Source organism: Maylandia zebra, linkage group LG19, assembly GCF_041146795.1.
Source record: "Maylandia zebra isolate NMK-2024a linkage group LG19, Mzebra_GT3a, whole genome shotgun sequence".
In the NCBI taxonomy this organism is placed as follows: domain Eukaryota; kingdom Metazoa; phylum Chordata; class Actinopteri; order Cichliformes; family Cichlidae; genus Maylandia; species Maylandia zebra.
The window spans coordinates 7,647,159-7,664,142 of NC_135185.1; the positions used below are offsets into that span (position 1 = coordinate 7,647,159).

General features: G+C 42.1%; 1 protein-coding gene across 3 annotated transcripts in view; it reads left to right on the forward strand.

The window, feature by feature from the left end:
* The window catches only part of atrn (attractin), a 136,418-nt gene that overhangs the window by 71,842 nt on the left and 47,592 nt on the right, over nucleotides 1-16,984 (forward strand). For 2 of the 3 annotated variants that reach the window (XM_004554785.3, XM_004554786.6), the window contains exon 26: nucleotides 13,074-13,152. In XM_004554785.3, coding sequence (XP_004554842.1) covers nucleotides 13,074-13,152 — 79 coding nt within the window. Of the gene's footprint in view, nucleotides 1-5,220; nucleotides 5,776-13,073; nucleotides 13,153-16,984 lie in introns of those variants that run through there. The other variant, XM_012920061.4, reaches the window with a different exon arrangement.

The window sequence follows — 16,984 nt, forward strand, 5'->3', positions numbered from 1 at the left end:
TCCTGTGGAGACGAGAAAGTAACAGAAGAAAATGTTCTAGAACACTGACTGCACGTCCACCCGGCGCGGTGTTTACTTCTTAAAAAAAAAACTCGACTTAACCTCATAATGGTCAGTGCGGCACTCAGGCCTGATGTCCTAGAAAATTTGGCTTCCCATGGGGGAGACTACAGACACATCTCTGTTGCTTGATAGCTAATATTAAAATAACTTGGGCTATCTGGTGGGCACCTCTATTCGGCACGGTTTCTTGCATATATTTTAGCACATGGCTGTTCCCAGTGGAGGCTAAAACCCTGGTGCTAAGAGTGCTTTGCTCCCTTCGCTGCATATGAATAAGTTCACGAAGTCACTGAGTGTAGGTATAGCTAATAATCGCTGCTTTGAGCTCATCTTTTGTGTTACAAATAATATTTGAGCGAGCAGACAATCATCGTCGTGTTTAACCTGTTCACATTTTTCTTACAATTGATATCCTAAGTACCTGTCAAATCTAGTAAAGTCAACAGCACCTGGCTCCAAATATAATTTGTTATTGCTTGTTAAGACACACTTATCTTTGGAAAGTGACACTCTGTTCTTTCCATTGGAAGTCCTGCTCGAGGTAAACACATTACAAATTTTGTAAATGACAGGAAACCTGGTGTGTTAAGTGGGGCTAATCATGTGTTTCACATATTAAAATATGGTGTTTGCTCTGCCACCTATGAGATCCCCAATGAAAGGTTTGTGGTGGGTTTCATTGCTGCTTTAATAGCTTAACAAATGCAAGAATTTTCAAACTTGAGCTCTAGAAGGTGTAAAACACTGATACAACCGCCCACTTAGCAACATTAATAGACAAGACTGGCAATATTTGGTATTTTTAGTAACAAATTCTTTTATCAGCTTTTGTCTGTGCAGGGTGACGCAAGCTGTTTCTGTCCTACAGACTCGCATTGTTGTCTAAAAATGATTCGGCACATCAGCGAATGACATGTTCATATTTAAACTGTTGCTGTTACTGTAAAGTCACCTGGACATGTCCTTGTTTTTGTTTTTTTAAGTTTAAATTCACCATAAAAGGGGAGAAAGCTGAATGCATGCACAAGGAGAACAAGTAGGGTGGATTCAAACTCAGGACCTTCCTGCTGTGAGGCAACAGCGTTAACCACTGTGCTGCCAAGTGGCCCAATTCATGAAATCATTCATTATAAGTCATTAGTGGTATTTAATCAAATATCTTTATCAATCCACTTTGGTTATGGCACAAAGGCTATTTAGTTACTACAGGAATAAAAGCAAAAGCATTTCCAATTATGTTGGCACTGCTGGAAACCGCAGTAGTACATCGGCTAGTTAAGGGTTGTTTGAGAACGGTAAAGTCTTAGAATTATAAAAGGACAGCTATCATTTCAGTTTGCATGGCCATGCCCCTGTGTATGACTGATTGGTGCCAATTTCTCTCTTCAGGAGGACAACAAACTGCAACAAAGTGTCCGTCAAACAAGTGCCGCTTCGTAAAGCAGCAGGGCAAATGTCTCCAGATAACCTTAACAAATTGCTAGCTAGAATGACAAATGCCCTGTTACTGAAAATACTCATTAGAGCACCTAATGCACATCAGCCCACAGCCTGCAGTAGTGTCGTTCAGAGTAAGATTTGCCTTAGAACGTATTGAGAATGACTAATCTGTATCTGCGTGTTAACAAGAAAAGCCATCTTTGAAAGCACCACAGAAATTCCCAACTTTAAAAATGTTTGCCAACATAACGGTGCAGCAGCAAGGATGACAGATCCACATGGAGCTTATGTGAATCAGCAACACGGAGTCACCCATGCGACATGTCATGCTCGGAGAGATTAATTATTAATATCGCAAAACACATTTTAAAAATCGCATTTCACCTCACTTTGCAGTGTGTTAGCATGGTTGTGCATTTAAAATGATTAGCGATTTGTTTCTTAACAGAGGGGAAATGTAATTTGCTTGGGACTGAGGCATTAAAAGACTGGGTACCAGCAGGCTGCCCACCCTGGGCCAAGTCTGGGTGGATGTGTGGGTGCTGAATGAATCATGCCACTGCCACCAAGGAGACTTAAATTCTCTCCTGCGAGACAGACGAGTTTGACTGAAAATGCACATCAGAGTGAAGACTAGCTTTCACTCGGGGCTGTTTTTTTTTCTCCTCTCTGTCTTTTTTCTTCCTCTACATCAGAAACGTATGTCTTTACAGATGTACCTCTGTCAAGTCACCAGCTGACAGCTTCCTTAGGTTTTGTTTGCTTTCCTGGACGAATATCTTAACACTAGAAATCAAAATCAACCAGAAGTAATTCAGAACAACTGCGAGATCTCGACTTTCAGCACTACCACAATCAGCATGCAGCAGCAGAAAGTGGGCAGCAGTGTTATTTGCACCTGCTGACCTTGTTCTAAACCATTTACCTGATTAAAGCAGAGAGGTGATTTGTGTCGTCAATCCCAGGTCTCTTCGGTCAGTATCTCAACCTTGCGTGTCGCACCAGCTCCCACAGTCAACTAACTCTCTCCTGCTCCCTCTGCCCTCCCCGTCGCGCCTTTCCTCTCTTCTGCTGAAGCCGCAGCAGTCTAATCTTTGCATTTCACCACTGGCTCTGTGCTGAGCCTGTCCCAGTCGCACACCAGTTTGTCTGTTCTTTCCTCCCTTCTGCTTTTTTCTTATTTTTTTCTCCCCCTCCATTGTCAGTGCTAAAATAACACTCTTGCCTTTCTTGTACCTAAAGTTCTGTGTTTTCAGTGTTCAGTAATCAGGTTTATTAATATTTTATTCATGTTTTGTTTGACGCCATGTGCAAACAAAACAAAAAACACCTTTCTTCTTTCATCTCAAGAACTCCTCTAAGATGAAGTGGACCTCAAATGTATGATCCATGTGTGTTGTAGTCAGCAGCACCTACTTGCACATAATGGGAGTTAAGTGTGTTGATGTATTATTTGATAACTCGTCATATTTCTGTTATTTCTCTGTGTTTTGGTGCCCAGCGTTTAGCGAGCCACAGAAAGAAATAAAAGCAAGACTATCCTCTTAACTATGGACGCAACCACACACACATGCACACGCACACACACTCTCAGGGTTCTCTGCGTTGGCTCCAGACTTTGATAGGAACCTAATGGCCACTCTTGCATATGTTTGCAGCTGGAAGTGGATTGCAGCACATCACAAATGATTCTGTTTTTGTGATCATCATCTCACTATTGAGCCTCTCAAACACATCTGCAGGTTCGGACGCTGGCACAGAAAGTCTCTCAAAGCACGCGCTCGGTCTTTCACCCTTAAACACGCACTCAGAAGCACTCTTTGTTCATATATGAGGCAGCTGGCTGCTCACTAGCGCTACGTGCCTTCTGAGCTGAGTGATTGTCCTTCAAACCTCACAATGCAACGAGTGGCTGCGCTTTTTGTCCGCTGCATCTTTAAAGCTTCAGACGGGCGCGCGGATGACTGCACGCGCACGGAGTTGGGTCAATATCATCAAATCCAAATGTCAATTTAAGCTGCAGCCTGTTAACTTAAGACAAATCATTCTCCATTATTATCCTGTGACATTTGTCCTCATTGGCTTCACTGTGGAGCCCAGAGCATTTCTGTCTTCAGATTCGATCACTGTAATTGGTTGGAAAAGAATGTGACATTGACCCCAACAGGGATATGCACCGTGCAGAGCGTGCACTCGGCTCTCCCTCTGACACATGTTTGTGTTTGTACACAAATGTCCATCTGGATGAGCGTCTCGCGTCGCATTGACAGGACGGGTGATGGATGATTGACAGAAGCACAGATTGTGGAAGAGTCTGCAGTGCAAAAGCAGAACTTGGGTCATGCAAACTTCTGAAATTATTGAGCTGGGTAATAAGGCCCTTTATGAATATTCAGCTATATTAATATAGCAGAAATATCCGGGGTCAGATATGTGTCTTTGGACCTCAGTGGGCAAAATCTTTACCCACATGATTTAATAATTTCTCCCTCATTTTCTAACAATGTAGGCGGCAGGCCAAAGGCTGCTTTCTGCTTTAAGTTTGAAAATGAGCGATGGAGCAATTCATTTTTTTCTTTTCTATCAAAACCCTCCAACCAATCACGTTTTTGAGGAAGAAAAATAATTGTATGAACAAAAATGTTAAACTGTCTAGAAAAATAATCAGGCAAACACTAACCATTTGTATACTGCATCCAATCAAGAGCATTTTCTAGCGTCACTTGAAATGCGCCTTCTAATGACATTAATTCAAATGGAAAGTCACCAAAGGGATCAGACGAAATTAAAGCCCTTCCACTACCAGGTGAGTTGCCTAATTTAATTGAATCTAATTTAATATTAATTCATATTCACATTAATGTTTTATGTTAATACTCAATTCGTTCACATATTTGCATGAATGTAAAAAACTTGTAATTTTAATGGCAGTTGTAATAGTACAAATTGTAATTTTACGTTAAATGAAATTTATGTTTGTTTTGTTGGAAGATGTCATGTTATAATTTTTAGTCATAAATGTAATTTATTTTAAATGTTTTCGTTTTTTTAAAAACAAATAAGTGCCGCTCTGTACGAGTTTTCACAACACACCCCATGATTCAGTAGCTGCTTTCTGTATAACTTGATCAATCTCTCACATTACTGTGAAAGAATTAAGTCCCAGTGTTTCAGTCTGGTTGATGTTTTCACTTTGATTGTGTGATTGAGACAGCTGGTACAGAGGAGGTCCATTCAGTGTCGAGGTCCCGCGATTGCAAACCCAAATCTTCACCCCTCCACCACAATGCTCGATAAAGTGACAACACCATACATGGCTCTGTGCAATGCCCAACATTTCCACTTTGTTCTTGTCTGTTCAAACGGGGTCTGTCCAGATGTTTTGTAGAGGCCCGTAGAGACTCTTGACTCGTTGGAAGATAGTGGCATTGTGTTAAAGCATCTGAATGCTTCGGAGCCGCACACCACTGAAACGTCTGCAGTTATGATCTTGCTGAAAGTTTCTTATGAGCATTTTATTAGCAGCATGCCTGCGACTCCCCCTCTTAATTCCTATGCAAGTAGCAAGGTTGTGCTTAGTTTATCACAGGATTGCACAGAGTTCTGTAAAAACTGTACAGCAATTTAGGTGAAATTGGTATTGATTATTTGCATTACTAGATGGTTCCTGTCTGGTATATCTACCTTGTTTAAAGCTCTTCTCATCTGTTTCCCCAGGCAGTCCTGGAAGGAACAGACCTCCTCTGTCCAGACTCATCTGTTAAGCTGAAAAACGCTCCGGTCCGATGAACAGAATCAACTTCTGGAGATTTACTTGTCTTGATGCACGCTCATCCAGGTGTCAGCTGAGACTGAAAAAGCCACTTGGATGAGTGACGAAACGTTTCTCCCACTGAAAACGCTACGTCTAGATGAACAAAATCGACTTCTGGAGATTCTAATTCTAACTAATATCAAACAGTTAAACAGACTAAGGTTATAGCTTATATAGGGCGATCGTGGCTCAAGAGTTGGCAGTTCGTCTTGTAATCGGGAGGTTGCCGGTTCGAGCCCCAGCTTGGTCGTTGTGTCCTTGGTCAAGACACTTCACCCGTTGCCTTCTGTTCGTGGTCAGAGGGCCCGGTGGCGCCAGTGTCGGGCAGCCTCGTCTCTGTCAGTGCAGCTGTGGCTACAATGTAGCTGCCATCACCAGTGTGTGAATGTGTGTGTGAATGGGTGAATGACTGAATGTAGTGTAAAGCACTTTGGGGTCCTTAGGGACTGAGTAAAGCGCTATACAAATACAGGCCATTTATATACTGTCAAGATGCTGTATGGTCTGCATTCTTTTATCAATAAAAGAAAAAAGTAAACGTGCCTGTTTGTATGGTTTTAAACAGTTTGGAAACCAGCTGCTTCCGTGTTTCTCTAAACACACACTAACACTGGTTCAGACCCAGTGTAGTGTTTGCCCACAGATTACTTCTTGTCGTGTGCACTGACAGGCAGATTCACTTTCACCCTTTAGGAACACCTGAAAAAGAGAAGCAGAGAGAGATACTGAACACTCATCCAAACCTGGCCTGTCTGTCCTGAGGGGCCTCCCCCCGGCGCTCAGCAGGTGCTGCTGCCTGTGCTGTGCCAGATCCCCCCCCCCCCCCCCTCTCTCCTCTCCGAGCTTTTTAGTCCTCACTTTCTTTCTGTCTCTGGATTTCTGCCTTCTCATATTCTGAACGTGGGCTGCTGCAAAACTGCCTGTTTACCTACTGTCTGCTCTTCTTCTGTCTGCGTTATCTCCACATTTCTAACCTTCTCTTCATCTTCACCTCTGCCTCCTTTCCTCACAGCATTGTTTTCTTAACTTCTCGCCCCTTCTTCCCACCCCTCTCTTGCTTTCTTAGCGATCTTTGCATCGATATTCATCTAGGCCAGGTCATCAGTGAGGAGCGAGAGCGATACAAGTGTAAGATGCAGCAGATAGAGTGCAAGAAGCACCTTGTGGCAAATCCCTCCTGGTGTGTCTGTGAGAAGCTGAAAGCCCCTCTGCGTCCCATTAATAATAAATCACTGAGATCAGTAGATTTGACTCGAAGCCTACACTCCTCCTCCTCCTCCTCACCACTTTCCCTCACCTGTAATGAGTTGGGAGGAGGGTACGAGGAATGTGACCGAGGCCACGACACGAGGGGAAAAAGTCCCAAGAGGAGGGCAATGTTTTTGTTTGTTTGTTTCTCCTCCCCATCTGATCAGCCTCGTGTCTACCCCCTTCCTCTACGTCTAGCACGTTTGCGCTCAGGGCTGCTTTTTTTCCCATAACAATGAGTTTTGGCAGGGTTATACAAGCAAAAGCAAAAAAGCTCGCAGGACAAAAGATGATGTGGAATTGGAGTTTTCATGCTGCGGGCCTCAGCTCAGGATTGTCTGAAATATAATGCGACTTGTTGAATAGCTCTCATTTCTGCAGTTTATTACCTGGTGAGGTTCGATGGTGCAAAAACTCAAACTGCGTAGGTTTTTTTTTTTTTTTTTTTCAAAGGAAATCTCTTCCCTTTCCATTAATCAATTTCTAAATCCTATTCCCTAAGAAGCTTTTTGTTTTCATCCTTGAGTTTGTCACTACCACCTTAATCCGAATGACATCTAAGGCAGATGGTAAGACACTCCCAAACTTGCATTTAGCAAGTTCTGTGCTTTGGTATTTTCAGTAAATATCAGCCCTCACATTGCAGCCCCAGTGGCCAAACGTACAACATTAAATGATTATTTCCACAGCACGATTAATCATCCTCTTATTGAACTTCCAGTTTCAAAGAAGCACAATTCTAATTAGCTTCACCCTGTCATCTTAACAAGCTCTAAGGGATGAAACAATAACTGAGGGTGGCCAGTTTAATTATCAATTAATTAATTAATTCATAATTCGCATTGGGGAAGTCAACAGGCCTGTGTGAAACTGTTATGCGGAGTGAACGGACTCTATGGCAGAACACACAGAAGTGCAGAAAATGCAGGGAGTGCTCTTTATTTACAGTGTCAAACTTATTTACGCGGGATGAGATATGTATGCTGATAAATAAACAGAAGGAAACCAGGGGAGGGGGCTGACACGCATTCGGAGGGAAAGGGGTTACCCGCGCACGCAGGGTGGATCTATGAGAAAAAGAAAAACGAAACTTTAGGGGGAGATGCCAAACAACCGGTAAGAAACGGCAATAAACATGGGGAGAGTTGGAGAGCTCACTTGTCACACTGGCTGCTCGGGCAAGGATTCTCGGGATGTGGGAGAAACGCTGAGATTGATCTCTGTAGTGATCCCGGAAATGCGGCTTCACAAACAGCTGACAGGTAAGCGGGTGATGGATCCGGCTGAGGATACAGGACAACAGGTAAACAAACAAAATCCAAGACATAGGTTGGCCGTAATGCACACCGCGGAGAATTAACAGACACGTTACCACTCGGGTAGGTGGGGAGATGTGCTGAAAACAGAAGCAGACCCCGTGACACCACACCAGAGAAACCCCACCAACTCCTAATAGTACCCCCCCCCTCTCTGGGCTTATCAGGGTGCCTCCTGTAAAAGTCAGCAATAAGCTCAGGGTCCTCAATAAACGAACTCTGAATCCAGGACCGCTCCTCAGGCCCGTACCCCTCCCTGTCCAGAAACAAGTGCAGCCCACGGCTTTGGTTGCATGCTTCTCATTCTGCTTTCTTAGACCGTATTTGGTTTTGCCCTCGTACCGAAAATAACCGCTGCTTCCATTGTTAGAGCAGAGAGTAAAGAAATGATCTGGAGCTGCACAGATTATAATAATAATAATAATAATAATAATAATAATAATGGATACTTTATTGATCCCCATGGGGAAATTACTTGTTTTTCTCTGCATTTGACCCATTCACTCAGTGAAGCAGTGGGCAGCCCACTAAGCAGGCGCCCGGGGAGCAGTGTGTAGGGACGGTACCTTGCTCATTATACCCAAATTTGTATTCTGTGACATGTTCAGGTCCTCATTTTATTTCAGGTAGGTTAGCCTTTCTTTGAAGGGTCCCATCACCCGCAGCGCTGCAGGGTTTAGTGGCGACAAGTGCATGGCAGAATAGGACCTCTGAGCAACTGCTGATTAGTGTGTGTGGTTCAGCGGACAAAACTTATCAGTCATAGCGAAAATGAAATGCTGTTTGGCTAGTGAGCAGGTTTCATTTCCCACCCCGGAGTAAAAGCCAGCAGCAGGCAGACTGCAGGATTAGTATTCAGCTGGCTGTGGACAACAGAACCAGTGTGCTGGTGTTTGCCCTGTGGCTGTTGTCTTGCTGTCAGGTTAGCCAATGACACGTCAGAGCTCACCTCTCTGGCCTCAGCAGCCGATGGCTATAATACACTTCGCCTGGCTCTTTTTCCGCTTTCCACTCTGCCACTTAAAATAGACGGCATCCATTTTTTTTTTTTTTTTTTTTTACCCGAGACACTCAAGAGCTTTGCACACAGTATTCTTTTTTTTGCCAGCGTTTTAGCGTCTTCTGTTATGTCATCAAACTTTGGACTGCCTTATTATGGACTGAGCAGCTAAACTTTTTTAAATTCAAGCTAGAAGTGAGAAAATTCCACATTTCTAAATGGAACAACATTGAAATATGCTCACGATGTTCTCATTTTAGAATGCATTTGAAGGTAAAACTGCGATATAAGTAATCTTTTACTCTAGAATAAATGTCTGTCTGATATTTTTGCCTGAAATTAATCTTGTTTAAAGTAGGAAAAGCATTAATAGCATCCAGAAAATGTGAATAATGGCATGCTGACACTCTTTCTAAACATCGGGTGCTGTGAAAAAGTGTTTTCCCTCTTCTTGATTTCTTAGTTTGTTGCACATTTTTCATAAAAAAATTTCAGATCATCAAGCAAATTTTAAGTACTAGTACTGGACATTCACTAACATGGTATCAAATATCATAAGAATCCATACCAAATGATCTTTTTAAAACATTTTATTTTATGTTTTTGGAGCTGTAGTTTACAGTCTGTTCCATAAATCACTGTCAGTGTCAGAACAATACTTTCTGCTGTTTTTAAAATTCAACTTAATTGCAGCTGAATACGATGAGTTTGATGAAACTGGTTAATTTAACCTGAATATTTGGTAAAATGTTAATTAGTTTCGGGTCTTGTTTTAAAGTGACTTTTTGCTCATCGCACTAATTAAATTCAAACGGTTTTGTTTTCAGGAAACTGAAATAATCATTTAATGTGTTTAGAGAGTCAGTATTTTTTCCTTCGTAAACTTTCAAACTTTGATTCCGTCACTTTTCATTACATGTTAGATATCTGAGGAAACTGGATAAAAGAAATCGTACTGGTGAGTTCCTGCTACAAAGTTGATTTAGATCTTTTCCCCATTAGGTATTTTTCAGTAGAGGGAACCTCCCTTGAACATGCCATCAGAGTGATTCTCTTTAACCTGCTTTACCTGGCTCGCTCGGTGCTCTTAAAAAGCATGAAAATAACCGAGACAGATCTCACAGGAAGTAGCAATCTGCGCTGATTTGAATTAATCTCGACACAAGAAACAGTAATGTTAATGCAACTGTGTTGTTAGGGCAACATAAACTTCCTTGTACGTAATGTGTATGTGTGCACCGTTGAACCTGAAGGGTGCAGTAATGTAAATTTGTATCTGTAGCTTAGTAGGGTTAACTTTACCCCACTATCAGTTGTCTGATGTTTTGTTTTGTTTTTCATGTGTTCGGTACTTTGTGTCATTTTGTTAAGGGTATTGCTGGAGTCTGCTACACAAAGGCAAACAGATGCTCCGTTTAGATCACCATCTTCTAACTGTACAGGAATTCGCATAAATATAACCCCCGAAATCCGTAATCCGTTGGCTCAGAGTTGCTTTTATTGAGACTTTAGTGAAGGTGAAGTGCGATTGTCACAGGTGGCTTTGGTGAGGCAGCATCTGCTGGTGAATATTCTTTTCTATTTTCATTGAAAGTGAGAGATGCTGGTGTGACGTATGGGTTGAGGTGGGAGCTGAAGCTTGACTAACTTTCCCAGCATCCCTTGCAGAGGTTGAGATCAAATGAAGCACATTTCTCTGTGTCGGTCTCCGTCTGCTTCTCTTAGTGTTTGTCTCTCCGGTGTTACTTTCGATTCCTTCAGTCTTTGTCTCTTGCTCCATTTTCTCCTCCTTAACTCTAAACTTATACCATTGTTTAGACTTCAGCTTACACTTTCCAATCTGTCTGTGTTTCACGTTGTCTTTCACCATCGCTGTCCATTTTCTTCATCATTGTCTTTCCTTCTCTTCTTGTCCTTTGTTTCTCTCTCCTTTTCCCTCCCACCCTGCTGAGCAGGGAAGCCTTTGATGTGAAGCCGATATCTATTCATGCAAGTCATTCATCAGCACCGTGTTGCTTTTAAAGCAATGAGCAGGAAGCCAGATCAATAAGATGGCTGAACGGATGGATCTCTTAAGGGGCTTCTTCAGCCCAGAGAGATAAGGGAATCTTTTTTTCTTCTTCTTTTTTTAAATAAATGGCACTTTAAAGAGTCACACAGGGTGGGCGGGGGCTCGGATGGGGTCGGGAGCGATGAATGAAGATCTGACGCTTCACAGCCACTATTAAAATAGGCAAAGGCATTTAGATGGAAAAAGTGGTAGAACGTTGGAGAAAACCCTGCGAGGGGTCTGACTGGAAGGCCCTGTGTCTGAAGAAGTTACGCTTCAATGTGCACTAATTAAATCCACTTCAAAGCCCAGAAAGTTTATTCACAAATATTCTTTATGCGATAAACACTAGCAAAAAAAACTACACTTGAGACAATAAAGCATAAATGTATTTATGAAAGTCAAAGCCAGGAGTTTTCAGTCTTTCAGACAGTTAGCTCTGAGCCCATTAATCATTGAGGACTCAGTCTTGTGTTGAATACTGCAGTACATAGAGACCTGGAGGCCGATATGCCACGGTGTAAACTAGAAACACGGCTTCACTTACTTTGTACTGTTCTGTATTTTTAAATTAGATGTGACACATAGTGCCATGAAGCTTGCCAGCTTTGTGTCTCTGATAGAAATGCCTTTAGCTAGGACAAAACACCAGAGTATGCTCCTTTTTTTAAAAGTTCTAACCTATGTGGACTTTTAAATTGACCCATATATGAAAATAAATTACATGAGACTTAATATTTAATCTCACGTATCTCTTTTCTTAAGGCTAGATGGGTTTTTTTTGTCTTTTTCTCCCGTCCTGGAGGAAACTGTGTCACGAATCACTCATATTTAGGCATTTTGCCATCGTACTTCTGATAGCTTTGACTGAAGATCAGCAAGAGCCGTGACAGGCTGAGAGTGAAGCTGAGTGCTAAAGATGTTGTCCCTGATGTGTTTACACGTGCGCGCGCGCACACCCACTCACTCCATCTTGTCTAAGTACACGTCTGGAAGCCAGGGAGAGCAGACGCGCACACACACGCTGATGCTAACAAACCATGTCACCCAGACATGTCACCACAATCATCATCACCTCAAGGTGTTTTTCTGTAGAGCGTAAATAGCGCTAAGCGTTTTGATTCTTTGTATATTTTATTTGTGTGTGTTTGTGTGCGCGTGTGTTGAGGGGGGAGGGCGGTTCTTGAAATAAACCAAGAAAAACACATTATGTGTTCAAGAAAAAACATGAAAAAACATTTCACAAAGTGCTGAAGAATGAAAGGAAGCGAGTGTAGAGTAAAACAGAACAGAAACATAACAGGATGACAAAGATGGTGCTTGATGCCAACACTTGGAGCTCGAGGGCATAAAATGGAATGGTGGTTGAAGACCGTCTGTGTGTGTGTGTGTTGTTTAAAAGTATTTAAGCAGAAAATCATCATGTGTGACCACCCTCCTAAACAATCTGAAGAAAAGCGCAAAGTGTACATCCATTTTTTTTTTGCTAACCTTTTGTTTTTTAGCTTGTTTCTTTTGACGTTTAGCACGATCACTTTGTATCCCGTTAAGAAGTGACATCATCAGCTCTTTTTCTATAGCTGAGAATGTATCGTTTTGATTCTTTTGATCTTGAAAAAAAGGACTAATTCCAGTAAAATGAAAATTTGTGTAACTTTGTCAGCTGCCCATATTTGTCAAGCAGTTTTCCTGGATTTCCAGTACAGATGGAAAAGGCTGCAGTGACGTGTCAAATTGACTTCAAAGGTTGTGCATATTGTGGCAGATTCATCGCTTATGATAATTAATGTTACCCTTCGAGTTTCAGACCTGTCGCTCTTTAATGCTGTTCAGTGTGGGCTGGCATCACCTCGTTTTATTTTTGCTTTATTTTCCTCCCCTACTTGCTGTCAGTTTAAAATGCACACATGTATATGTTTGATGTCAAAAATCTGTTTGTTAATATATTTATCGGTGACAGAAAATAAAACTCGTAGTCAAATACTTCTTTCCTATAAAGTTAACATCAAACCATCCTTATAGCTTTTGATGAGAAGACAAAAGCTTATAGGTTTTGTCTTCTCATCGCTTCATTTATCTGTTTTTATTTCTTTTTTTAATATATTTTGGACTCATCTCTTCCTCTGTCTTTTCCACCCACAGCTGCTTCCTGTCCCTGCTCCTGGTGGCCGCCGTAGTTTGGAAGATCAAACAGAGCTGCTGGGCGTCACGGCGGCGAGAGGTAAGCGTTTGACTCCATGCTTACAATTGATTTTAAGTTGCCACAGTCACATCAACTCATTTCTGGTTAAAGTTATTGCTGCTGTAAAAGTTGCTTTGTTTTGTGGATTTTCCAGTGGAATAAATACAGTGGGGCAAAAAAGTATTTAGTCAGCCACCGATTGTGCAAGTTCCCCCACCTAAAATGATGACAGAGGTCAGTAATTTGCACCAGAGGTACACTTCAACTGTGAGAGACAGAATGTGAAAAAAAAATCCATGAATCCACATGGTAGGATTTGTAAAGAATTTATTCGTAAATCAGGGTGGAAAATAAGTATTTGGTCAATAACAAAAATACAACTCAATACTTTGTAACATAACCTTTGTTAGCAATAACAGAGGTCAAACGTTTACTATAGGTCTTTACCAGGTTTGCACACACAGTAGCTGGTATTTTGGCCCATTCCTCCATGCAGATCTTCTCGAGAGCAGTGATGTTTTGGGGCTGTCGCCGAGCAACACGGACTTTCAACTCCCGCCACAGATTTTCTATGGGGTTGAGGTCTGGAGACTGGCTAGGCCACTCCAGGACTTTCAAATGCTTCTTACGGAGCCACTCCTTTGTTGCCCGGGCGGTGTGTTTTGGATCATTGTCATGTTGGAAGACCCAGCCTCGTTTCATCTTCAAAGTTCTCACTGATGGAAGGAGGTTTTGGCTCAAAATCTCACGATACATGGCCCCATTCATTCTGTCCTTAACACGGATCAGTCGTCCTGTCCCCTTGGCAGAAAAACAGCCCCATAGCATGATGTTTCCACCCCCATGCTTCACAGTAGGTATGGTGTTCTTGGGATGCAACTCAGTATTCTTCTTCCTCCAAACACGACGAGTTGAGTTTATACCACAAAGTTCTACTTTGGTTTCATCTGACCACATGACATTCTCCCAATCCTCTGCTGTATCATCCATGTGCTCTCTGGCAAACTTCAGACGGGCCTGGACATGCACTGGCTTCAGCAGTGGAACACGTCTGGCACTGCGGGATTTGATTCCCTGCCGTTGTAGTGTGTTACTGATGGTGACCTTTGTTACTTTGGTCCCAGCTCTCTGCAGGTCATTCACCAGGTCCCCCCGTGTGGTTCTGGGATCTTTGCTCACCGTTCTCATGATCATTTTGACCCCACGGGATGAGATCCTGCGTGGAGCCCCAGATCGAGGGAGATTATCAGTGGTCTTGTATGTCTTCCATTTTCTGATGATTGCTCCCACAGTTGATTTTTTCACACCAAGCTGCTTGCCTATTGTAGATTCACTCTTCCCAGTCTGGTGCAGGTCTACAATACTTTTCCTGGTGTCCTTCGAAAGCTCTTTGGTCTTGGCCATGGCGGAGTTTGGAGTCTGACTGTTTGAGGCTGTGGACAGGTGTCTTTTATACAGATGATGAGTTCAAACAGGTGCCATTCATACAGGTAACAAGTGGGGGACAGAAAAGCTTCTTACAGAAGACGTTACAGGTCTGTGAGAGCCAGAGATTTTCCTTGTTTGAGGTGACCAAATACTTATTTTCCACCCTGATTTACGAATAAATTCTTTACAAATCCTACCATGTGGATTCATGGATTTTTTTTTCACATTCTGTCTCTCACAGTTGTACCTCTGGTGCAAATTACAAATTACTGACCTCTGTCATCATTTTAAGTGGGGGAACTTGCACAATCGGTGGCTGACTAAATACTTTTTTGCCCCACTGTATATCAAGTTCATTTTTGTCCACAATCACAAAGAAGTGTGATTGCGTTGATTCTGTCATGCACTATATTGCCAGAAGTATTCCCTCATCCGTCTTCACACACATATAAACTTGAGGGACATCCTGTTCTTAATCCATAGGGTTTTTTTATGTCGGCCAAACTCTTCTGGGAAGGCTTTCCACGTGGTTTAGAAGAGTGTTTATGGGAATTTCTGGACATTGTTCCAGAAGTGGATTTGTGAGGTCAGAAACTGATGATGGACTGGTTCGTGGTCTCCACTCTTGTGTTGGACTGAGGTCAGGATCCTCTAGAAACTATTCTAGAGGTTGTCAAACCACATCTGTATCGATATACATACTGAGCTGTCAAAATTGATCATGAAGGATACAGGGGAGGTCGTCTTTATAGGGGAAAGAGTTAAAGCAATCAACACTACAGGCAACTTCCAGGCAACGCTAAACTCTTGGCTCCTTCTAGTATTATCAATGTGCACACTAAGTCATTTGAATCACAACAGCCCTGCAACCATTAAGTGTTTGGTTGTTGTTAATGTATTGAGGCAGACATTCATCAGTGGTCTTTCATAAAGCAGCAGGTATTAGCAGTATTATGACTCCAGTATTTAGAGTCATGCTTGCCCCTGTCTCCTCAGGACGCAGAAATAATCAGGAGAGAATATTAAAAGGATCTTGGGTGTAATGCATTTTTAAACTTGACTTGTGTAGTCACTCATATTTCAATTAACCTTGGGTTTTATATCATTATAACATATAACATATCACGTGTTGATTGCAATGGTCCTTTTGGTTTAAAGTAACTGCTAAGACTAATGAAAATGTGCAGTCATGCTGCAAGTTACAAGTCATTGCAAAGTCATCAGTGTCCTGTTAAGCAACAAGTAATCTCTACAGTTAGAAGGATTAAATGAATACGTTTTCAAAATCATTGTTCAACATCAGACATATAAATAAACCTTCACTAGCTGGCTGAGGAAGAGTTGGATGGCTTACTAGTTAATTATCAGCAAGAATTCAGATTGCTTTTAACTTGTCACATCTCTCTCTGTAAGCTCGGTGTTTGCATGATTAAGACTCAACAAATGCTTAACTAACAGTCTGGCCTGACTAGCTGTTCAGACAGATTGCCAAGCATTGCATTTGCTTTCTGCATGTGGAGCACTAACGAGATGTGAGAAGTATGAAAAGTCAGTGCAGTTTTTGCATGTTGAATACTGCCTCGCTGGGAAAATGATAAAATGCTTTTTCACGTGTGCTTCCAGAAGGGTTTGGACCACCTTTTGAATGAGTGGCTGAAAGGTTGTGTACTGGTGGCACTGTGTTTCTGCATTTTATGTGCGTGTGTGCGAGTGCATATGTGTCAGTGTCTAAGAGCATACACGCTAATGTTGTGCTTAATGTGAACTTTTGGTCTGTGCTTTTTACACTCGTCGTGTCGGTTGAAGTGCCTTTTGCCTGTAACATCGTCCGAAAGTGCTGTAATCAGCCTCACCTATTGTGCCTCTTAGCATCCCCCTTTTACCTGCACCCGCTCTGCCCTCTCTTCATCATAAAACCACAGTTGTCCATCTGGACGCTGTACACTCTAACCTTTACACAAAATTAAAAGTGGAACTTTGTTAAGAGGATTGGTGGCCACCTGAAAACTGTGGCCTGTGCTAAACTCCCCAACACCTGAAAAAGCTTGTAGGTTTTACTAAAATGTTTCACTTTTGTAGAACAAACCTGGGCTCATGTCAAAGTGATGGGGAAAATGGACTGCTGCATACCTGCCTACACAGTTTAAAGTAACCATCAAGGTACACAATGAGGTTTTTAACATTTGTCTTATAATGGGAAGATAAAGGATCCAGAGCACTGTCAATGTATTTACTCACAAAGTCAAATCTGCAAGTCATGTGCAAATCAGTGAAATAAAAGGTTATGCTGGGAAAAAATAGACCCCAGTGTCAACATGTGACGTGCAAACAAGACTGGACCCGAAATTGAGCCTTGTGGCACACCCTAACTAAGAGGGACTATTTTGCATCCAAAGCATAACAGATCAGCTGTCAAATACGGTAGAGGCGATACATGCCTCGA